Source organism: Daphnia pulex, chromosome 9 (genome assembly GCF_021134715.1).
Source record: "Daphnia pulex isolate KAP4 chromosome 9, ASM2113471v1".
NCBI classification, from domain to species: domain Eukaryota; kingdom Metazoa; phylum Arthropoda; class Branchiopoda; order Diplostraca; family Daphniidae; genus Daphnia; species Daphnia pulex.
The window spans coordinates 1,272,216-1,295,427 of record NC_060025.1 but is presented as its reverse complement, the minus strand read 5'-3'; the positions used below and the strand labels follow the sequence as shown (position 1 = coordinate 1,295,427).

At 39.0% G+C, this 23,212-nt stretch overlaps 7 protein-coding genes and 1 long non-coding RNA gene across 14 annotated transcripts; 6 read left to right on the top strand and 2 right to left on the bottom strand.

Annotated features, from left to right (window-relative positions):
* Positions 1-199: 199 nt before the first annotated feature.
* LOC124202175 (TBC1 domain family member 10A-like) lies at positions 200-2,698 on the top strand. The gene is made up of 8 exons (XM_046598479.1): positions 200-819; positions 896-992; positions 1,063-1,277; positions 1,353-1,533; positions 1,598-1,672; positions 1,749-1,863; positions 1,922-2,076; positions 2,141-2,698. Exons 1-8 carry the CDS (start codon positions 338-340, stop codon positions 2,237-2,239), a joined length of 1,419 nt encoding a protein of 472 aa, XP_046454435.1. The 5' UTR covers positions 200-337; the 3' UTR covers positions 2,240-2,698.
* Positions 2,611-6,901, bottom strand: LOC124202174 (trafficking protein particle complex subunit 11-like). Its single transcript, XM_046598478.1, has 13 exons — positions 6,559-6,901; positions 6,320-6,489; positions 6,066-6,254; positions 5,600-6,004; positions 5,205-5,532; positions 5,067-5,145; positions 4,948-5,002; positions 4,469-4,882; positions 4,231-4,408; positions 3,338-4,173; positions 3,036-3,273; positions 2,771-2,965; positions 2,611-2,697 (listed from the first exon to the last, which is right to left on the bottom strand). The coding sequence occupies exons 1-13, from the start codon at positions 6,757-6,759 to the stop codon at positions 2,671-2,673; spliced, it is 3,315 nt and encodes a 1,104-aa protein (XP_046454434.1). The 5' UTR covers positions 6,760-6,901; the 3' UTR covers positions 2,611-2,670.
* A 435-nt stretch (positions 6,902-7,336) lies between these two features.
* On the top strand, positions 7,337-8,941 carry LOC124202179. Of its 2 annotated transcripts, none has more exons than XM_046598482.1 (6): positions 7,337-7,490; positions 7,553-7,817; positions 7,890-8,083; positions 8,151-8,398; positions 8,478-8,621; positions 8,685-8,941. In XM_046598482.1, exons 2-6 carry the CDS (start codon positions 7,566-7,568, stop codon positions 8,774-8,776), a joined length of 930 nt encoding a protein of 309 aa, XP_046454438.1. In that variant the 5' UTR covers positions 7,337-7,490; positions 7,553-7,565; the 3' UTR covers positions 8,777-8,941. The 2 variants fall into 2 exon arrangements, with proteins under 2 accessions (XP_046454438.1, XP_046454439.1); XM_046598483.1 differs by having other exon boundaries at positions 7,366-7,490; positions 7,546-7,817.
* A 327-nt stretch (positions 8,942-9,268) lies between these two features.
* Positions 9,269-11,072, top strand: LOC124202185. Of its 2 annotated transcripts, XR_006877962.1 has the most exons (4): positions 9,269-9,472; positions 9,534-9,624; positions 9,688-9,743; positions 9,813-11,072. It is a non-coding gene; the product is annotated as an uncharacterized LOC124202185 (long non-coding RNA). The 2 variants fall into 2 exon arrangements; XR_006877961.1 differs by having other exon boundaries at positions 9,270-9,624.
* LOC124202184 (ATP synthase subunit O, mitochondrial-like) lies at positions 10,315-11,361 on the bottom strand. Its single transcript, XM_046598489.1, has 4 exons — positions 11,159-11,361; positions 10,859-11,101; positions 10,680-10,792; positions 10,315-10,614 (listed from the first exon to the last, which is right to left on the bottom strand). Exons 2-4 carry the CDS (start codon positions 10,884-10,886, stop codon positions 10,450-10,452), a joined length of 306 nt encoding a protein of 101 aa, XP_046454445.1. The 5' UTR covers positions 10,887-11,101; positions 11,159-11,361; the 3' UTR covers positions 10,315-10,449.
* A 210-nt stretch (positions 11,362-11,571) lies between these two features.
* On the top strand, positions 11,572-13,923 carry LOC124202176 (vacuolar protein sorting-associated protein 4-like). The gene is made up of 8 exons (XM_046598480.1): positions 11,572-11,762; positions 11,825-11,936; positions 11,998-12,142; positions 12,200-12,437; positions 12,500-12,843; positions 12,914-13,051; positions 13,132-13,360; positions 13,440-13,923. Exons 1-8 carry the CDS (start codon positions 11,739-11,741, stop codon positions 13,539-13,541), a joined length of 1,332 nt encoding a protein of 443 aa, XP_046454436.1. The 5' UTR covers positions 11,572-11,738; the 3' UTR covers positions 13,542-13,923.
* Positions 13,924-14,150: 227 nt separating this feature from the next.
* On the top strand, positions 14,151-16,561 carry LOC124202172. Its single transcript, XM_046598476.1, has 4 exons — positions 14,151-14,570; positions 14,646-14,818; positions 14,898-15,058; positions 15,218-16,561. The coding sequence occupies exons 1-4, from the start codon at positions 14,387-14,389 to the stop codon at positions 16,356-16,358; spliced, it is 1,659 nt and encodes a 552-aa protein (XP_046454432.1). The 5' UTR covers positions 14,151-14,386; the 3' UTR covers positions 16,359-16,561.
* A 461-nt stretch (positions 16,562-17,022) lies between these two features.
* On the top strand, positions 17,023-22,818 carry LOC124202170 (glucose dehydrogenase [FAD, quinone]-like). Of its 5 annotated transcripts, none has more exons than XM_046598472.1 (11): positions 17,023-17,460; positions 17,774-17,913; positions 18,000-18,101; positions 18,195-18,301; positions 19,276-19,377; positions 19,447-19,519; positions 20,669-20,904; positions 20,968-21,287; positions 21,356-21,735; positions 21,814-22,533; positions 22,608-22,818. In XM_046598472.1, exons 7-11 carry the CDS (start codon positions 20,795-20,797, stop codon positions 22,743-22,745), a joined length of 1,668 nt encoding a protein of 555 aa, XP_046454428.1. In that variant the 5' UTR covers positions 17,023-17,460; positions 17,774-17,913; positions 18,000-18,101; positions 18,195-18,301; positions 19,276-19,377; positions 19,447-19,519; positions 20,669-20,794; the 3' UTR covers positions 22,746-22,818. The 5 variants fall into 5 exon arrangements, with proteins under 5 accessions (XP_046454428.1, XP_046454429.1, XP_046454427.1 ...); XM_046598473.1 differs by having other exon boundaries at positions 18,192-18,301; positions 19,324-19,377; XM_046598471.1 differs by having other exon boundaries at positions 18,192-18,301; positions 19,321-19,377.
* The last annotated feature ends 394 nt before the right edge of the window (positions 22,819-23,212 follow it).

The window sequence follows — 23,212 nt, the reverse complement described above, 5'->3', positions numbered from 1 at the left end:
AATAAAATTGTAAGTAACATAAATCAAATCAATTAAAACATATTATTATTTTTAAGTTCATTTAAAAATTTCAAAAAATAATTCTCTATTATTATTCATTCATATGAATCAGTAATATTTAATAAAATTAGCTAATTTAAGGAATGTTGCGAGGCTTCACCAGGCTGAGGGAACAGCCCACCTCTTTCTCGTCATAGCAGCCCTTCTTACTTACTTCACTTGTTTTCCCGTGATCAAAATATCTACGTGTGAAGTCACGCAACTGTCCTTAGAACGTGTCAGTATCATGAGTGCCTTATTTCCTGATAAAATAATTGCGAAATATTTGAAATAATCAATGGCCACTCGTCACGAGCCATTATCACTTCAAGTGATAACATCTCCGTTCCTTCGCAACGTCGAAACAGCCCATGATGGCAGTGCAACAACTGTGGAAAGACGTACATTTCGAAAAAGTCTTGAAAGACTTGAACGAATCAATATGATTGATTTAGAACCCTTTAGTTCTGAATCAGTCTACCGTCAGCCTTCATGTGAACAGGGTCCTAGTGGAGATAGGAAGCTAGCAAAACGACAAAACAGGCTCAGCAGAGAGATCCTTGGAGTTGATGATGCAGTGTTATCAGCTCCTGACATTGCCCAGTTCCAATCTCAGGAAAGACAGCTTCTTACAAAGAACCAATCAATGAATGGTTCCCTTAATCAAACCGATGTTGATGATGATGTCAGCAGTGTTATTTATGGTGGATCAATAGCATCAACAGTCCCCGACAGATATGGTTTCTTTGGAGGATCTCAGTTCAGTCATGACACTGAAATGTAAGTTTTATTTGTTTCCCTTGAATCCCCTATTAGTTTAACACTATTGTATTTGCTTATTTTGAATTCAATTTAGAAACCCAGCAATGATTGCCATTTTTCGCAAAAGAGAGCTGAAGTGGTTAAACATGTTAGATGATTGGGAAAAGTATATGACATACAAATACAAAAAGGTTTGGCAATATCTTTTATTTTTCTTGTCTTTCATGTTTCTATTAACACCCAATTATTTGTAATCAACAGGTAAGAGACAGGTGTAGGAAAGGAATACCCAGTTCTATCCGTCCCAGAGCGTGGCAATATTTGTGCGGCGGTGGTGTTCTAATGGAAAAGAATAAAGGCGTGTTCGACGATCTACTCGCTCAGCCCGGAGATCCCAAATGGCTGGATGACATCCGAAAAGATTTACATCGACAATTCCCCATGCACGAGATGTTTGCCGATTCCAATGGACCTGGGTAATTAAAGCAATAATGCTTCTCAATTATCGCTATAGTATACATTCTACTATTGTTTTTTTAAATTAAATTTAGTCAGGTGGAATTATTTCGGGTACTAAAAGCCTACACGATTCTCAACCCTGTGGATGGTTACTTTCAAGGGCAGGCTCCTGTTGCAGCTATGCTCGTTATGCACATGCCTGCAGAGGAAGCATTCTGGTGTATGGTTGCAATCTGTGAACGTTATTTACCCGGATATTATAGCCAAGGCCTAGTAATTAGATTTTATTGAATTTCATGCCTAAAATTTATTTTTTTAAATGGAATTTTAACATTAGGAAGCAGTTCAAATCGACGGTGATGTTCTGGTAGCTCTTTTGAGAAAAGTATCACCTTCCATCCATCGCCATTTAGTAATAATTAGCACATGATTCAAGTAAATTTCAGAATTGTCATCTTTTAATTATCTTGTTTGTATTTTTATAAAAGACGAAACAAAAATTAGATCCTGTGCTTTTCATGATGGAATGGTTCATGTGCATCTACACCCGTACGCTTCCCTGGTCCTCTGTACTCCGCGTCTGGGACATGTTCTTCTGCGAAGGTATTTCTAACCGCTGGCATTTTATCCGCCTTTTTTTAAATTTGCAATGTGTCTTTAGGGGTCAAAGTGCTCTTCCGGGTTGGCTTGGTCATCTTGAAGTACAGTTTCATGAAACCCAAGACGATGAAGGAGTGCCCGACAATGTACGAATCGATGGAAGTCTTGCGTCACCTCCATACGAGCGTCACGGAAGAAAACGTTCTTGTTCCTCGCGTAATTTGCATAACCTTTCAACAAAATCTATTTGATTATCTAATTGAATTATTGCGATTGATAGATGTTGAAGCTGCCCATCAACGAAGAAGAGATGGAACGTGTACACAAGAAAGTAGTCGAGCAAAGGAAGAAAGCTGCTTCTTCCCCTCAAGGCAATTAAAAATGCCATGCCTTATTTCCTTTTTGCTTCCTTTTCCCGTTAAAAGACAGAGTATATCATAGAGGGTATTATCTCGTTAAATGTAAGAAAGACCGAACAGACGCGGTTTCATATTTTCGTTTTTCTATCCCGTCAATCAACCAAAGACCTTTTTGGTTATTTTTCTCCCCCTTTTTCTTTTTGTTATTTGCGACGTGTTTGGACCACTTGATTGAATCTTCCCCTCATCCATCCTACTCCCGCCTCTATCCCGCGTTGTGTTTCCAGTCGGTGCTTTATATAAAATAATCCTATGTCGATAGAAAAAAGATAAACCATTTTTGCACTTTTTTGATAGATATTTTGTTATATATTTTGCAATGTGTGTTTTCCCTTTGAAATTTCATTCATTAACAAACGATTTAGTTTTATTTTAGTCGGAACGTAGCACGTTACTTGTTGCCATTCTTCGCCTGCGGCTAAAAAAACGAAAAAAGGAAACGCCAATTGAAGAACAAATTGAAAACGTGATTGAAATCTCCGAAAATTTACCAAAACATAAATGTGGGTAGGGACGTAACGGCTGACCAGCTCATCTAGAACCGTCTGATCCATCTCCGCTACTTGATCGATGGCCGACGTCGTGGTTTTCAACTGGAGTGGAGGCAAAGCCACAAAACCGGACAACAGCGGATACAAGTTGTATTTGAGTTCGTACTCATCTTCTGGATAAATCTGAATCTTAATCTTAAAATGACAAAAACCAGACAATTTAAATTGTGAACATTGTGAACAAAAATGTTTTGGAAAACTTTACTTGTTTGTTTCCAGAAAACATGAAAGCGTCATTGGAACTCATGTAGACATCCAGTTCAACGTAGCTAGTGCCTGGATTGTGAATGATGATAGCCATGTTCATTGACTCTCGAACGTATCCGTGAGCAGGTAGTTTGACTTGAATTCGCAACGGAATGCTCCAGGTTTCCATTTCGGGTAAGTCGAACGAACTGGCCGAGTAAGGAATTTTATATCCTTCCACTTTTGATTGATTCGCCCTAAATTTGCCGTGTTAAGTCAAAAATTTCCAGTGCCAACAACAGTGACTTGAAAGATTAATACCTTTTCCATTTCAAAGAGTAGGATCCTGTCCTTATATGGCGATTGTCCCCATTCGAAAGTGAAAGTACGGCCACATCGTTGGCTTTTTCTCCTTTTTGAAGTGTCAACCCAGATAGCTGACTATTGGGCATGGGTTGATTGGTTAGCAATGGGTCAAATTTCCAAACGCCTTGCTCCAGCAGTAAAGGAAATGGCGACAAGTTGGTCACCGTCATCACAGCGACACAAGGCTCTCCTACGGGGATCTGTCTCAATGGCTGGAACTGGATCGTCTGAAACTGAGCCTCACACTCGACGGGTTGGACCGTTTCCAGCTCGAGCGTTTTGACGTACTGACTCTTGTAAGTGCATTTACTATTGCACACCTCGCTGGTTATTTCGTAATTGACCTGAAACGTGACGTAATGTTTACCAGGCTGCTCCATTTGAGTAAACACGTTCCATTGGCATGTTTGCCCGGTTGCGATTTCTTCGCTCTTCAACTGAACCGACAAATTGCCGTCGATTTTAGGCTGGTCGTGAACTCGGCCGTCAGTGCTGCTAGTCGTCACAGTCACCGTGACGTTGCTAATATCTTCTTTTTCCCGATTGACCAATTCAAGGTGAAGCGGATAACATTCACCACGAAGGGCCGGGGCGTCATGTCGGATCAAAAGCTCAACGTTTGCAGTCCGGGGCAGAATTTCGGCCGTGTTCAATACAAACAAACCGGACAAACCTTTCTCTGTAGCCGAAGGAAATTCAGAACGTGATGACCCAAATTCTTCACTGGAAGATCCTTCGCATCGCAAATAAGCCACAAGGTCATGCCCCATCTCCAACGTGACTGAAACAATCTATGGATGGATGAAATTACTTTCTCTTCTTCAATTGCCAATCAAAGTTAAACCTACTTGAAGTTCCGCACCAATGTCTTGAGATTGCGCAGCAAATTCAAACTCGTAGTGTCGGATCTGATTGGGTTCAAATTCCAACTCTTCCGGATCCTTCACTTGACAAAAGGGCAAATAGGCAGTATTGTTGAGAGCCACGTGTAAACTGGTGAACTGTATCGCCTTTGGACCCGTATAACTATTATGAAATTAAAGTTATTATTAAATTTGTATTTCAAGAGTAATTCCAACTCTTTACCTAACGTGAACTTCGAGTTCGACAACATCTTCGGCAGCAAATTGCTTTTGAGTAAAAGTGGCCTTGACTTCAACGAATGACGAAATCGTGTTGGTAACGATCGTGGTTACGCAGGCGCCGCTGGCCAAACTTGCAAATTGATCAGCCCATAGTTGAGTAGCCAACGAAACCGCGGTAGAGTCGGGAGGCGGCGGTGGTATCCTCTTTTGTAGGATTCCGATGAGATTATCGAATAATTGGCCCTTTTCATCTTGGCTTTTCATCGTCACCCGGGAACACAATTCTACGGCATATGTGAAGTATTCGGCAGGCCGACCGGAAAGAAAAGCACAACGCAAACCCAACTGGAGTAAAGATGTCAGTGGCATCCACCAGAAATCTTTGCGGTAATCCCAGAGCAAAGGTTCGAGCAACCTATACAAAGCGTTAATTTCCATTAATAATAAATTAAAATAAAAGTTGAAGTCAATTTTTATTACGTAAGGGCTTCCGCAAAGTTTTCCGATCGGCAATATTCTTCCGCCATTTGTACCACTAGGAGAAGAAAAATTTTAGTTTGCTCTGATACTGACTTTTAAAAGTGTAAGTGATAAATTACATAAATACTGCTTCATCCGAGGAGATCGGTGATTTTTAAATTGATTTACTGCATTTGTAAGAGCAGCAACGATCATACCCTACACACCAAGTTAAAATCGCTTATCAAAATAGGAAATGTTTTAATAAAAGGCAGTACCGTGAGATCAACTTGATGTCTTTCGCGGATTAACATTGCAGCAATCCCGTCGTTCTCAGCTTTCATATCAGCTGGTTCAAGACTCAACCGACTAGGTCGCCAGGGTCTTTGACCGAAGAATTCCAATTGTGACGATTCGCCGAACGATAATGGAGTCAAGTTATTAATGACAGTTTCGTCGAGAGCATCGTAATCTTGGTAGCAAGCCTTCTTCCTTAGGATGGATTGCTGCGCAGACTGTTGGTAGAAGAAGCCAGGATGTTGAGTCTGGATTGCCGGAAGTCCTAACTCAATCGCATCGTCAAACAAACTGCCAAACGTCGAAAATCTAAACAAAAGAATTCGTAAAATTTAATGAAAAATAATTTTTGAAATAAATTTTATTTTAATTTTACTGGGCAGCCAGCCAGGCGTGATGTTCGAATTTGCTCAAAGGGTTACCAATCCGCAGCCGAAAAAAGTCCATGTGACTCCTGAAATGGGCGATAGCTTCGCGAGGCAGATTGAGCAAGAACGAGAGACGCCAGACCTTGTAGCCGATGTATCCAGCGACAATCTTCACTTCAGTGACATTGGCATCTGTGATGCGAAGCTCTAGCAAATGGGCATACGATTGGCTGTAATGCTTGTGCGCCATGGCAACGTCCTGCTTAAGCTCGTGGTAAAATCCGATTTTAAACTGATGTCTCACAAACAAGTAGCCGTGATTTGTACGGTTCAATTGGTCGCGGTGGGAGCGAACGGCCCTCGATGACAAATGATAACTACTTTGACAAAGTTCGTAAAATGCGCTCTCCAACCTGTTTCGTAGTATAGTGTAACATTATATAACTCACGACTACATTTAAAATAACGTGATACCTCAAGGTGTATCCCTGTAGATGATCGCTACGGCAAGGAAGGACAAAGAGCGATTTAGGTGGTAATTCACACACTTGGCACAAAGCTGCAGCTCTATCTGCTGCCAAAATATCTTCACTGGAAGGTAATGGAGGGCTATTTTGTAAGAGGACTAGGCAGAGCTTACTACCCCTTCCCATAAGCTTCATACTGGATAGAAAAATTATAGTTAATAACAAAATATTTGAGTTCAAGTTTATGACTGAATGATTTACCGAGTTGTTTGGATTAGATGTGCACATTCTGCATGTTTAGCTTTCCATGCAGGATCGTCCCACTCCAAATCATAGAAGAGAACCAAGACACCTGGAATCTGTTTCAGGTGTTTGGACATCCATTTTCTTTTGAGGATGCCTTTAGGAATGTACCATTCATATGACGTTCTCTAAAACAAATGAGTGAAAAACAAACATTTAAAAAAAACTTTGATCTCTCAACCTAAAAGATAAATTACATCAGGTTTCGCCAGGGGGAATGCATGATTAACTCCAAAAAGAACGAAATGGAGGGGAGGTCTCTCGCTTCGATTAGATGACGTGAAAGAGTTCCATATCAGCAGGTGAGTCTGATTCGTTTCAACATTCAGTCCCGTCAGACCGACCAACGCTAACGGTCGATCCACCAACTCTTCGGGTAATTCGAGATCCGAGCTCATTATTTTTCTAACTTCAAGGGCGATGATGAACAATGTGTAAAAACCATGAGAAGCCAAAACAAAACTACGAACAATTTCCACCCTAAAACTCTACCCCGGTAGCAGACGAAATATCAAACATAGAAAAACAAAAAATAATGCTGTATTGCCAGTTTGCCAATTTTCAAAATTTAAGGTAAACTTTCTTTGATATTTTCTTAGTTTGTTTTGTACATACCCTGCACCCAGAACAATGTTAAGACAACGTGGAAGTAATTCGCGGAAATATGCCTTCCTAATTAATTAAGCTTAATTAATTCAATAGGGTTGGAAAACCATTTGAAAACAAACAAAACAGCATGTTGATGGGACATGGGAATGAGTCATGGAACACCCTTTAAAATTCCACGAACTCTTTTATCATTAGGCTTTCGTAGTAATTAACAAATTATTCAAAACAAAATTGTTACTCATCGTACCGATAAGGCTATAACAAAAGAGAACTTCGGACCCCATGCCCCATGCGCAATTAAGAACGGATTCAGAGTTGCCAAATTTTGTCTGACAAATTTAATTTTTATTGAACCCATCCCTTGATTTGCCATAAAGAAAATAATCTTAGTTTATTACTCGCCCCTTGTTACAGATTGCAGTCGAAAAACGCCGCGCTGTAAGAGCGTCGTCACGTGTCACCTTTATTAATTCCAATTGGTACTAGTTTTATCGGTGGTTCTTTTGGCATTTAATTTAAGGTACATCAATTCTTCTCATTACTTTATTTGCAATGTTATTAAATTATTCCACGAGGTGTTAGGTTAACAAGGAAAATGGCTAGACATTTGCAATCGACACCATCAATCGTCGTGGAAGATGTCGACCGAATTCAGACTCGTTTGGAATTTCAGTCTCCACCATCGTATACACTAAAGATCCAAGACAACAACAACTGTCATTCGCCATTGAGTCTGTGTACCAGTTTCGGCATAATCAAACCCGATGTCGACGCTTATGTCACGCCCCTCTCTCTTTGCCAACAACCGTCGACGCCGATTTCACCTTCCGTCCCAGTTTACTTTCCAGTTGAGTTTACTTGTGCAGCAATTTGTTTTGTTGTATTGCTTAAACTAATTGATTGAAAATTGAATCGACAGTCGAGAGAAAAAGTCATTGTGGTGTCTGGTGGTGCGATGCCGCCATGCTTGGCCACGTCAGGATTGGAGAGCAGCTTCACTTCCGTCGATATTGGCGGCCCAAATCATCCAACCGCTAGATCATCTATTGGCGATAATGATTCGAGTTGGAATTCCGATGTTAGCCATCAAACCACTGGTTGCTTCGATCTCAAGTAAATTTTTCTTTCCATAACTTTATGGTATTTTTAGTGTTTTAATTGAAATTTCTTGAACTGATAGATCGGGTCTGATTTGCGTAACACGGGCTATTACTGGTAGTGTCGATCCAACAAGAGAAAAGTGTGATCACCACCGAGTCGACATGAGTGAAAGTCCTTTAGAATTGCATCCAGTCAAATCTGGACGACCATCAGCTGGGGTGCATGGGTCCAAGAAAAGAATGTCGGCGTGTTCCATGATTGGCATTTTCTTCATCTGCCTCGCAGTAGTCGGACTAGTCGCTATTGGAATCGCAATGTACATCGAATGTAAGGGTTTATTTGTTTTTTTACTTTTTGATCTTCGTTACCAAAAAGACAATCGCTTTTATTTCAATTGTTTTTCCAGTCGTGTCGAAGCCGTTGTGGATCGCGAAAAGTAAGTTACCGGTATTGAACGAGACGACGATATGCGACTATTTGCTTGACAGCTGTGATAATAGCACTTTGTTGGCTACCACTGCTGCTGAGCTAACTGCTGGCAATCAAAAAAGTAAATTAAGGAATCATGTTTTTGCAAATTTGAAGGGAAGGCTAATATTTTATTCTGTATTAGATTTCACATTGGAAAGCGGTAGAGTGGAAGCGACATTTAGCAGCAATTTTACCAGCCAAATCTCCAGCAAACTTCCTGCAAAAACAGCATGAATAATCTAGTCCTTTGAGAGACTACTCACGTTTTATTTTAAACACTGAACGAAATTTATGGTGTCGAAAAGAAATTGATATGATTTTAGATTCTTGATTGTTTATTTGCAAATTTTATGTATATGATGAGCGCATTTTATCACACAATACAGTATTAAAATTTTATTTCTCAACATTTTGAAGTTTGAATGCTTTTCATTACAGCTATGTGGCGCCATGTACGGCATTTTCATGAACCATAACTTCCGCATAATGGTAGTAAGATACATGGCCTTCATTTCTATCAGTCTTTACCGAAAGTAAGATTAGCAGAGCCATAGATACCTGGTCGGTTCTCGGCTGTGTTGGCTTCCCTATCCCGGTTTCAGGGTAAACGTATCCCCGATTTTCAGACATTTTAGGGCGGAGCTTGTCAGAAGTTGTGAAGTGGAAAAATGAATCAGCGCCATCTAGTGATAAGACGTTGACTTTCAAATAATACTTTCGGCGGCCATTTTTGTGTAATATGTGAATACGTTCGCCATCATCGTGTATTACGTGAATGAAGCCTAACCATAATTTCTGTAAAAATGGTTGGCAGGCGTGCTGTTCCTGGTTGTAAATCAACATATTTCAAAGGAAATCAAAAAGAAAACGAGGTTACCCTGTTTGCAATTCCTAAAACTTCATTATCAAAATGGCGAGAACTAATTCCATGTAGTAATTTGACGAGTACATATTTGCTCCCATCATTTTAACGAAAGTGACTTTCAAACAGGGATTGAAATTTTGAACGTGTTCCATCCTTACAAACGGTGGACTCTTAATGCTGGAGCAATGCCCTGGAAACCAACATTTTCTGTTAAATGGTAGTAATATTGTATGTTCTGTACAATCTGTAATGCACAGAAACCGAACCATTTTCATTTTAGATACATCTAGTCAACAAGTAATGCAAAATGTTGATGTTTTCAAATGGAGAAATAACGTAAGTGGTATTTTTACATATGTTTATTTTGTTTAATATTAAATAACAATTCTTGAATATATATTGTAGTGGAAGCTCCCTGGATCATGTGTGAGCTAATGCAGTTGATGGTCAATTTGTGGCATGTACTCTATGAAGCTGAGCCAAACTATGCTACGTTTAACAAATACGCCCGAGTATTATGCTCCGTCGCTTCACACATTCACGAATCCAAAAGCATCATTCAAGCAGCTCAGGAGAAGGATTTGAAGACCGTCTGGTTTGTTACCCCTCCCTGCATGCTGAATGTTAAATTGATGCGACAGCTCGTTGAAGTCTCATCCCGCTTTGTGAGTAATCTTCCCGATCTAAAGGATCATTTGGCAGTAGTTGAAAGTTCCAAAAAGAAATCCTCGGCTTGCCCAACAGAACTTAGTCGAAACTGGGAACGAAGACACAGGTATATGCGAGAACTTATGGACCAAGAAGAGACAAATGTTTCAACCAGATATAATGTGCACAAATTATTGTCTTTAGCTGAATGTGGTGTTTGAAATAACAATGACAATTTTGTTTGCATACAAGGAGAACTTCGTGATACGATTTCTTTTATTTTTCATATCCACTACAGCATTTCTTTGCCATTAGATGTACATATTTGTTTCCCACTATAACGCAGCCAACTTAAAATTTCTAGACGGGTTGTTTAAGGAGAGTGGTGTAACGTTCAATCTTTGATGCCAAACTCATGTCGATGTAGCGATCTCCAAGGACAACTACAAGTCCACCAACAATGGAGGGATCCACCTTGGTTGAAATCTTGAGACTGTCCTTTCTGCAAGAATCCAGAAAGAGCGGCAGTAACCTCTTTCAATGTAGCAGCATCCAAGGCCTTGATATAAGAATAGATTTTTTTAAACATGTAATTGTTTAATGTTTTTTAGATTTATATTTTACCTTGGCTGAGGTGACCTCACATACAACTTCACCTCTGAATGCAGCCATCATGTTAAAGAAATGGCCAGTGACAACATCCAATTTGTTAAGTCTTCCATTCTCAGCAAGGAGTTCTGTAATCATAAACATATGAATAACAATTAGAATGAAGTGAAAACCAATAGAAAAGAAAAACTTACCAAGGAAGTTGCCTGTAACAGCACTCATTTTCAATTTCTTGGCAACTGAAATAAGAGCATCTTTCTTAAGTGATCTCTTCAAAGTGGGGTTGGCAATGAATTCTGCCAAACGAGATCTTTGGCAATAGTTGCATGAAAGTCCTTCAACTCGCTCTCAACTTTGTCCAAAGATTTCTGTTTGGAAGCAGCAGAGTAGAGTGCTGAGGCATAGCGACCATACAACCCAAAAACTTGGACTGGAGCCTATAACAATTACACAATTAGGTTAAAATGTACCTGTACCACACTCACATGATTTACCTTCACCAACTGCTGGGATGATGAACTGGTGCTGAAGTTACGAGCCTAATAGTTGGAAAGTAAAAACATTCATTGAAAATAGTACAACATTTTATAAATTACGGCAAATTAATTTAGGATTGTGCGAAAACAACCGGCTATTCAAAATCGAATATAAATTCGGCTTGAAACTTAGAGGTTTGACAGTTGGATATTTCTACCTTTTTATTATTGTTCACTTCATGTAGAAAAGTAAGCTGTGATTGGCCAATGAGTTTTTCATAGACCCTTCCTGATTGGCTGGCTTCACGTAGTAGCTGACACACTCACTAGAGGCGCTCATCATTTTTTCCAAATCGGACCACGTTTACCCTGAAACCGGGATAGGGAAGCCAACACAGCCGAGAACCGACCAGGGATCTATTGCTCTGAGATTAGTGTTGTCCTTTTTATTTCCTCAGGTTGTCCTAATTTTTGGCATCGATTTTTTTGACTGGCGATCATATTGAAAGGTGGAAGCTGTGACAGTTAAATTGTTGTTGCATTACTGCTGAATTTGCTTTAGCTGTCAGTGAAATTTTCATTCTTTATTTGTTTGGCGATGGCGACCAATCCCGCCCTTCAGGTATTACTCATCGAACTTAATTGCACAATATCAACAATAGTCCTAATCAAATATTGTTGCAGAAAGCCATCGATCTCGTGACGAAAGCAACTGAAGAGGATAAAAACAAAAATTATGAAGAAGCACTGCGCCTCTACGAGCATTCAGTTGAATACTTTTTGCATGCCATCAAATGTAAGACTTTTGTGGAATCATTGCAGGATATTGCATAACCTATTTGTTTTTGTTGTTTCAGATGGAACTCAGAGTGAGCGAGCCAGAGAGACAATCAGAGAAAAATGCAAACACTATCTTGAAAGGGCTGAAAAGCTGAAAGAATACCTTAAGAAAGGGAAAGACACAGGAAAGAAACCAGTTAAAGATGGAGCCGCCCCAACAAAGTAAACTAGTTTGTCACTCTTCACATTTGACTTTTGTTACATTCATTCCCTTTTTAGGAAAAACAATGATAAAGACAGCGAATCAGATGAGGATGGTGAGGATCCTGAAAAAAAGAAAATGCAGACCAAACTGGAGGGAGCCATTGTTATGGAGAAGCCAAACGTCAGCTGGTCAGATGTTGCTGGGTTGGAGGGAGCAAAAGAAGCCTTAAAAGAAGCTGTAATTCTGCCCATCAAATTTCCTCAGCTCTTTACTGGCAAAAGAACACCTTGGAAAGGCATCCTTCTCTTTGGGGTAAATCCTGTCTTGAAAATATCCTTGGACTTAAGCTAATTAAATAGGATTCTTTCCATTAGCCACCTGGGACCGGCAAATCATACCTTGCAAAAGCTGTGGCCACCGAGGCGAATAATTCAACCTTCTTTTCTGTTTCATCGTCCGACTTGGTGTCGAAGTGGCTGGGTGAATCAGAAAAACTTGTCCGCAACTTGTTCGAATTGGCTCGCGCCCACAAACCATCGATCGTTTTCATCGACGAGATAGATTCTCTCTGTTCAACTCGCTCAGAGAATGAATCGGAATCTGCCAGAAGAATCAAGACCGAGTTTCTTATTCAAATGCAAGGTGTTGGTAAAGATCAACAGGGAATCCTAGTCTTGGCCGCTACAAACATCCCGTGGGTTCTGGATTCGGCTATCAGGTATATTGAAGTCTAAACTAAAACATTTCCATGCAAATTGGCCTTAAATAATTCGTTAATGCTTCCATAGACGACGCTTTGAAAAACGAATTTACATTCCTCTTCCGGAAGAGCCGGCTAGACTTAATATGTTTAAACTAGCATTTGGAGACACAAAACATAGCCTGACGGAAGAAGACCTCCGACTGCTTTCTAAGAAAACGGAAGGGTAAGTCTTTATTGAAAGATATTTTTGGAATAAAAAAATAATAATAATTTTATTTATTTGTTTCTTTATTTTTGTTGCAGATTCTCTGGAGCTGACATTACGATATTGGTGAGGGACGCTCTGATGCAGCCCGTCAGAAAAGTCCAATTAGCAACTCATTTCCGACGTGTGAGGGGTCCATCAACTGCCGATCCGAATGTTATCGTTGACGATTTACTTACACCTTGTAGTCCCGGATCGCCTGGCGCCATAGAAATGAACTGGATGGATGTACCTGGTGAAAAGCTGTTGGAACCGCCCGTCACAATGGTAATTTTACTTTTATTAAATTGTTGCTGAGATCTAATATCGACATTGAAAATATTTCGCTTTTGTTTTGTTGATATAGAGTGACATGTTACGATCTTTAGCCACTTCTAAGCCGACTGTTAACGAAGAGGATCTAGTTAAATTGCAAAAATTCACAGAAGACTTTGGTCAAGAAGGATAATAACAAACTGAATGACCATGTGAAATAATGCAGTTTTGCTGTGTGGAATGAAGTAAATAAAAACCACTTTTTTATCTCCACTCCTTTAAACCCACTTCTACCCCCCACATTCAAAACCTTTCCACCCCACTACACTGATGTAAATGTGATTCTCTTTATTTCCCTACTGACCGTTTGGGATTGCAGAAATGGTCGGATTATAGGAGAAATTGTTGAATCCGTCAAGCTCCTTCAAAACAAGTCCATTTACATGTTATTTGCATACTTTTTTTTGCTTCTTTTCGCGACCATTAGAAGGTATGAAATGAATGGAAAACTCTCCCATAATCGAAAAGAATTGGTCAGTTATTTGTAAAATTGAAATACATGCTTCTGAAGTCCACATTGATTCCATTTCTAATTTTTAACCAGGCAGCAATCTCTAATTTAATTTACTTTTTCCCAATTTAGCAATTGTAATTTTCTGAAGTAGCTATGTTAAGAAGCTAGAAGCTACTTTTTCTTATTGACTTATTCTCACATGAAAATAAAAATACTTCCTTGCTTAGCAAAATTTATAATAAGAACAATAAACGTTTTTAGATTTTAAAATACAAACAAACAAACTACAAATTAAAATGATCAAATAGCAATTAACAAATAACAAATAAGCAATTTAAAAAAAACTGAACGAATAAATGAAATTTGGCAACGCCAATATTTATATGAAAGCCCGACCTCATGTTCATGCATGTGTTCATTTGTTTCTTGTTTGCTTCTGTTGCCATGCCACCTTGAACTTGCATCGCTTACTGAACAAATCAATTCTCATTTATCTATGAATGTAAATTTATTTACCTTCGATTATGCCTCGTTCAAGAAACGTAAAATCTCTGAAGGAAATATGTACATTGTTTGTCCGAAGTTCATTGACAAATAGGTTCAACGAATTGATTGATGACACTACTGCAAAAAATGCCATTAACTTGTTGGCAAATGGAGAAGATGACGAACTTAACCAAAGTTTCATGCCTTTTTTGGATTTATTACGTAAGCTTTATGGTTATTTAATAAAAGTAAAATAATAGTAACATAATAAATTTGTAATTTGATTATTTTTTTCAGCTTTTACACTTTTGTTGAAACTTCCCCTGCGTCACATCAGACCACTATGCCAAGGAAATAGGATACTGTGGTGTTATCTTAGAATGTTGATAACAAGGGATAGCGCAAGCATTTATATGGAAAAAAAACAAATAGTTTGTGGATTCCTTGACATTGCCTCGAAAAGATTTCCAGTTAAGAAACTAATTGCTATAATTAGCTCTCTATACATTTTTATAATTTTACTAATTCCAACATCTTGGTGAATTACAGAAATTGAAATCTTTGAGAATAGCTGAAGTGAAAGAAGACATTAACTTGCATGTTTCGTCAAACATTCACAGATTTCAGTATTTACAAAAATTATGCTTTTGGCATTCTGATATAGGAGACAGCTGTTTGATCCACATTGGAATTTTTCTTAAAGATTTGAGGTATATTGCTAATAAATTGGACATGGTGACATGATCGAGTACTTTTATAAATACATAGTGAAAATAAAGTATACTGAATAAATGTGTCATAAACTTGAACGAAATGTATCTGATAACATATAGTAACCTATATTTATTTTAATTTGTGTGTGTGTATAGGGACCTGGATGTTGGAGGCTGCCTAAAGGTTACAGATGCTGGAATAGCAGGGTTGTGTGTCAGTGTTGTTAATTCCGGACCGGAAAGTGAACTGTTGGGCAAATGCAAGTCAATTAGAAGGTTAAAGGTTTATGGATCATCCGTTTCTCGGGAAGGCGTCAAACTCGCCCTTAGAAATTTGCCAGCGCTTCAAGAGTTAGATGTACTCACTGTTCATCACTTGGCAGAGATGCATCAAGCAGACTTTATGAGCCAAAAATTGCTGGACAAGCCTAAATATTCCCTGACTGTTTTGGATATTCCTCCTCGTAATGGCTCCTACCTCTACTTGGCTGGCAGCCTAGAGTTGATTGCTTTTCTGTGCCCTGCACTTACTAGGGTAAATGTTGGGTCAATTGGATTAAAAGAAGAACGTGACCTCTTAAGCCTATCGACCCTGGAAAGACTCACCGAACTCAAAATCGTCTGTACGGTATCCGACATCCTCACTTTTTCTGGCGGTTTAGTTCCTCTTTTAAGTGTTAAAGGAAATTCGTTGACGTCACTGGAACTTTTGAATCTGCGCCCAATCCCAAGGTTTTCCACGAACATACCCATTCTTATCAAATTTTGTCCTAACCTTACCTGTCTTAAACTCTGGCGGAATTCTTACACGACAACCAGATGGATGGAAGAAAGGACGGGAATGAATCAACGAAAACGGATCAAGTTGAAAAATTTCAAGTTTAAGAAACTGAAGAAGCTTACATTATGTGGTGAAATTCTATCCACAGACTGGATATGCCTGCTTTCCTCTCCCTCACTTACGGATATTGAAATTCGGAGTTGTGATGCACTCACAGACCATGTCCTTCAAGAGGCAGTCCAATCGAACGAATTCAACCATCTTAAGAAACTAGACTTGTTCGACTGTAATTTTGTGACTGAGAAAGGTATCGAATTGTTCATGACAGAAAGCAACCCTCTCACGGAAATCAATTTGAACTGCTGTAAAAAGCTAACCAAAAAGGATGTTGAAAATTGGCAAAACAAAGCCGTCGAAAAGAATTGGGAATTATCTGTCCTGTTTTTGCCTTGTGAGTCGGATGAAGAAGAAGGAGACCAAGAAGAAAGTGAAGAAGAAGGCGAAATTGAGGTCTGAGAGCAAGAAAAAAAGTTACAATAAGAACGCAAAAGTGAAGATGAAATAACAATTGGATAGTATTAGAGTAATAAGTTTGAAAAAATTGTCGATGCATTTGCTATTCCATGTTTTGTTTATAAAATCCACCTCTGTAATTCTAATGTTCGTTCGTCAAGCAAAATGTAAAAAATTTCCAATAATACGGCAGACCGAAGCGCCAAGGCCGCCAACTACTTCAATATTTTAGGTTCTCTGTAGTTACTTTCATTGCCCATTTAATTTAGTACCCAAAACACAAAGAAATTGAACTTCTAGGAAAATTTCATGTCGATTACGAAGTTCAGGTTATCTATTTATCCGTTTCTCGGGAAGGCTAAAAAAAACTGTCAGCTCGTGAGGGTTGTGGAGTTGTTTTTATTTTAGTTCAATACTTGACGTTAATCGCATCAAGCACATTTCGCTAATTTTTTTTTTTTTTTTCTTTTCTAAGTGAAAAACTAAATATTTACTGACAGCCAATTAGCCGTACTCGTAGTATAACAATAAAAGCGGAACATTTTCAAACACTCGCGGTGAATTTTAGTGCATTATATACCTCATAGGTGGCTTTTTCGATCACGTGACAAATGATAAAAGTATGTCAATGCCGCTTTTGTTTTTTTTAATTTAATGTGCCTGAACTCTGAAGGCAAATTTGACAGTAGAAATCGTAGAATTTAAGAAGAACTGAAAACATTTTTGTTGAATTCTTTAAACCACTTGCTTGAAATGCCTAGAATAACAGGCGTAAAGTCACTCCTAACATTTACTTTGATCTTTGTTGTATGATATTTGGCTAGAAACTATTGGATCTAAAGAAATATCAGAGCCGAATACGAGCAGCATCAATCTCTTAGTTCTAATACCTAACTATAGAAGAGATGTTAAGGGTTGTAAAGAACTTGTTTATTGATCTTTAATTTGAGTAAGTTCTGTCTCAGCATATGATGGAAGAACATCTGCGTCAGCTGTGTTACGTACACATTAGATAATGTGAGCTGTGTATCTGGTCACAAGATCTCCTCATCAGTGCCCAATAGTGCCCCACAACCACTAGAAAGTTGCCAGTACTTTGACTGAGGTAGATTCCTATTTGTTAGAATACCTATTTCAGCTTAGAAGTGAAATCGCTTAAACTTAAGCATCAACCAAAGTCCAAAACAAGTCCTTTTGAACATTCTTTTTGTTTTATTTACTGTGATAGTCAGCTATAGTATACTAGTGTTGAATACCTGTTGATTTACCTTATATTCAATTGAATTTGAGGGAATTAGTGTATTAAGGAAAATTCATAATTTTAAAAGTATTTTTTATTTTCATTAGCCTATTCATCCACTTGTTATGGGGTTTTGAAGCGTAATAATGCCTTTTTTCCGCAATTTTTCACTATCTAGAACGATTCCGCATTGATTATATGGAACCAAATTTCCTTTAACACTCCGAGTGCGAGAAACGAGTGCATTATCTTATCCTCCCACGAGTGTTCGTTTATACTTCATCCAATAAAAAGAACAAACAAGTTATAAATATAAAAGTGGGTAACCATGGACGAGTTTTTTTAACGATCTGTGTAGCCTACTCATGTTTTGTTTCTAATGCTTTTACTTTTTTTTTTTCTAGGCAATAAATGCATAGCGAAACTCGGCAATGAACTGGTTTCTTAGTGGTCTCAAGTCAACTCGAGGAAAGGAGAAAAAAGAAAAAGAAAACATTATGCTCCAGGTTATTTTCGTATCCTATATATGTCTGGGTGCTATTATTTTCCTATTCACTTTTATTAGACAAAACTAAATCTACTGTTTTCTACCCCAGAAGATGTCACCTTCTTACAACTTCACGGCTGTCCACATGTTGTGATCATCAATCTCCACTTCTTTCATCTTTGAATTTTGCTCCTCACTCCTGCCAAGCTTATTTTTCAGGTAATGCATTAGCCGCATTACCCTCCGATTTCAACAACTAAATTATTCTCATTAAAGTAAAGGGTTATCGCATATCTATTAAAGTTTTTCGCAATAAGCGGGAAATACCCAGCATTTATTGGGTTGATGACAATGTTAATGCAATTTGAAACCGTTACAAAGAACCTTTTGGCTTTTTATCCTGTTCTACAGCATACAACAAATGAGTGGGGTAATGTCGGCTTGGAATTATTTTGAGCCAAGGTTGAATGATTGAATCGGACAAATTCCGGTTCTAATGCTGTCGGATCTTGAAGCACCGTCATCGAGAACAGGTTTGAATACTACATGGCGTTCGTATAAAAATAAGAAGACTCGCGTGTTACGTGCCATCGATTGCTCCAGACACAATTTTCTTAGACAAACGCCTAATCCAATAACACTTCGCTTACATTTAAAAAGTTACCTGAAGACGATCGAAAAATTGATTTAGATCTCACCCAATAGACTCATCGTGAAAAATCGAGTTGTTCAAAATAGCTGTGCAAGGAGCCCTTTTAAAGGATTTCAATCAAATGTCAAACAGGATTGACTTTCATCGCGTGATGAGTGAGTTTTTGGATCGTTGTCGGGTAGACTTGCATCAAACAGCTTCGTTGCTGTAGGGTGAATTAGGTAACAGTTGCGTGCGTCTTTTGCGGCGATTCCTTTACTATCTCCAGGCTACAAGAATTTCCTTGGTCGAGTGTGCCAAATATGTTAAGGCATCGCCGTAGACGTTGCCTTTTTTTTCCTTCTGTACCTTTTGCGTGTATACCGTTGGATTGCGATGCATGCCCAGACATTTTTTTATACCAATTTATAGTTATTATTTGACCCCTTGTATTCAAATGGGAAAAATCGCCAACTTAATTAATTTAAACATTTTTAAATCTTAAAATCATTCAATTAGAAGGTTTTGGTTTTAATTGTTTTTTTGTTGCGTCTAATTTTAGGTTTATGTTCTAAATTTCACTGTTTACCTTGATACATTTATCCAGCAGAGCCAACAAATGAGGATCAAAGTCGGATCGTTTCGTTAGAGAAGGGAATAAATGGTAGGTACTTGGATAAGACTAAAGAGATCAAAGCAATGAGATATTAACAGGTCCGTTATTCTTCTGTAGGTTGACCTTCAAATGTTTTAACTTGGCGATGTCCCCGGGTAATCGTCGGTCCGCAAGACGTTAATGCTGCAGGGTAAGCAACACGCCTAATGTGCATTTATTGAAATCATCGACTTGCTTGCAATGGTCATTTTCCCATCAAGATCACGCATACGTGGTCATGTATGGACGTTGTTCCTGCCGAAAATGGCCATCAGCAAGCCAAAACTTCCAGGAAGAGATACATTATGCAATTTTATTGAATTTTCGGTTATGTGGTCATAAGAGGTACATCAAGTGTTCTTGTCTTTGCTGAAATAGTGCAGCTCCCAATCATCGAGATCTGTCCTTGGATCAGGGCCAACAGTTTGAAGCCAAAGTCATGGCCGCATTCATTCTTCAGTTTTTGCTAGCCAAGATTGCTTCTTTTTGTTTTCTACCACCACGACCAGCTCACCATTTGGCTAAGCTCAAAATTTGGGGTCGGAACCTGTTCAGATTTTTTGGCGTTCTAGAATAATCAAGATCAACGAAGGAGTTTGTGTTTTACGTTAAAAACTGGAAAATTTAATATTTACATACCCACGTATGTTCTTTTTTAAAAAATTAGCGGGTTGAACTTAAAAGGGGACCACGTAGCACGTACACAGCGAACCTTAAAGTTCAATTCCATACGCAGTCGACGGTCAGTTGTTGTTTCGAAGTGGACTCGAGTGGATGCTATTTAGAGAACAGCGTTGAATACCCCGTAGCTCGACATGTTATCACAGGTGACCGGGTCCCTGAGTTTGTGGGCATCAATTCCGTCCTTTCTCGCCACCTATCTCTACTACAGCATGTTTGAAAATAGCAACCCGGAAGGATTTGTCACCGATGTTCCCGTAGGCATTTCACAAATTTCTTAGTCATTATTAATTCCCATTGTTTTCAATTGAAAATGTCGTGTTTGAAGATTTTTATCGGTGATCACAGTTCTACCAACGTTTCCATTTTTGTCTTAATTCAATATCACCCGAATAAAGAAATATTAACCTCAAAGAGGTTAACGGCTTCTAGTCACGTAGCTTGCGCGAAGCTTAATTTGGGTAGGAAAAACAGGTTTCTCTGTTATTATTTGGTTTGCAATGAAGAGGTCGACCATTTCTTGTTTCTTTGTATCATCTATCCCTAAAAAACAAAAACAAAAAAAAAACCAGCTGAACCTGTTTGATTACTGTGATCTTTTTTTAATTCCATTTTTCAGACGTTTTTGACGGAATATGATTTCATCGTCATTGGAGCCGGGTCTGCTGGTGCGGTGGTGGCCAACCGGCTCAGCGAAGTGTCGGATTGGAACGTTTTGCTGCTGGAGGCAGGTGGAGATGAGCCAATGGCTGCCGATATTCCTGGAACCGCTGCTTTCCTCCAACGAAGCAACGTTGATTGGAATTACAAGACCGTTCCTCAAACTCAAGCCTGTCTTTCCATCGAAGGCCATAGGTGATGCAAAATGACAATGGTTAAATACAATTCGATAACTAACTCAGTTTGATTTTAAAACAGGTGTTTATGGCCAAGAGGCAAAGTTCTCGGTGGTTCGTCCGTCCTCAATTACATGATGTACATTAGAGGCAACAAAAAAGACTATGACGAATGGAGTAAGGAGAATCCTGGATGGTCCTACGACGATGTATTGCCGTATTTCATCAAGTCGGAAGACAACCGCAACCCGTACGTAGCGGCCAATACAAAATATCACGGAACGGGTGGCTATTTGACAGTCCAAGAGCCACCGTACAAGACGCCATTGGTCACCGCTTTCATTGAAGGAGGCGTCGAGATGGGATACCAACATCTTGATCCTAACGCGCATCAGCAAATAGGTCTGTCTGATATTTTCCCTTGTTTCTTATAGAATGAGTAAAATATCACGTGATTGAAAAGTTTTCAGGTTTCTCCAGTGTGCAAGGAACGATTCGCAGGGGAGCGCGATGCTCAACGGCCAAAGCATTTCTTCGACCGGTGCGCAAACGCTCGAATCTTCACATTTCAATGCATTCGCATGTCCATAAGATCATCATCGACCCGGTAACCAAGCAGACGACTGCTGTCCGCTTCGAAAAGAAAGGCAAAATTTACCAAATCAAAGTTAACAAGGAAGTCGTCGTCTCGGCTGGAGCCATCAACAGTCCGCAAGTGTTGATGTTGAGCGGAGTGGGTCTAGCAGATCATCTGAAATCATTCGGTATTCCTCTGATTGCCGACTTGGCTGTCGGCGACAATCTTCAAGACCACCCTGAAATTATGGGCATGGTCTTTAACGTCGACAAGGTATTAATTATACTCGTGCAACTTAACCCGTATTTAAGTGTTCTATTGTATTGATTTGTCTTTTTTTTTTTTCAAAAGCCTTACGGGATGATGGAAACACGGTACTATAATTTACCAACGATTCTCAATTATACCCTCAACTCCAATGGGCCCATGTCGATGTTGGGCGGATGCGAGGGTCTTGGTTGGATTAAATCCAAATACGCACCAACTGACGACGATGATTGGCCGGATCTCGGACTCACTTTTCTCTCCGGAACTGCCGCATCCGAAAGCGGCGGAATCCTGCGTCACAACTTTGGTTTCACTGATGAAATTTGGGATAGCTATTTCAAGCCGTTAGTCAATACGGACATGTTGCAGTTTCATCTTTGGCTACTTCGCCCTCTGTCGAGGGGAACCATACGGTTGTCTTCATCCGATCCTTACGCTCCTCCTCTGATCGATCCAAAATATTTCAGCGAAACAGCGGATATGGACACTATCATCGAGTCTTTGAAATTCGCCTTAGCTTTGGTCAAAACAACAGCGTTCAAAAAATTGGGGACAAAATTCTACGATAAGATATTCCCAGGCTGTGAAGGCTTCACCCCGTGGACGGATGATTATTGGCGCTGTTTCGTCCGTTACACTTCGTCCACCGGATACCATCCGTCTGGATCGTGCAAGATGGGCCCGTCCACAGATACAAAGGCTGTCGTCGATCATCAATTGAAAGTTCATGGGATCAAGGGTTTGAGAGTGGCTGACTGTTCCATCATGCCAGTGATAGTGTCGGGCAATACTAACGCTCCAGCGGTGAGACTCTTAGTTGTTTTTCTTCCATTGAAATGTTTATTTATTTATTATTTTTTTTTTCTCGCTTATTTTAGATTATGATTGGAGAGAAAGTCTCGGACATGATTAAAAATTCTTGGTTGAAAATAAAAAAGGAAAAGAAGGAAGATGTTTCTCAGCTCAAAGAAGAGACTTTGCTTGTTGAAGAAAATGAAAAAGAGAAGCAACATTAACACTATTTATTTTATGATCGGGTTACCATACATTATCATAAATTATCTCGTAATAAATTATTATAATTTTCTAGTTTTTTTTTTAAATTTTTTGCCTTTCGATTTATCACGTTTTTAACGCAACCTTTAGTCCCTTAATGACGTGTTGCTTTTTTGAGTTTTTCCACTCAGAAAAATTGGTATTCAAATTCAGTCAGCCACATTTTTTTTTTAAATTTGATTAACAAAAACAAAAGTTCACATATTTAATTAAATTTATTACCCCGGAAAATCTACTGATTGTTTTAGTACGTACATGTCCACAGTGTTCCACTTCCCTAGTCTTTAAATAAATACTCTATGGCATTCTTATTAGCCCTATTGCTCAAGTTTTATCATCCCCGACAGTAATTTTTTGATGGAACCCACTGATCGCTGCATCATGGTTGCCTGGTTGGAAACAGAAAACTTGGTGATGATTTAATTGA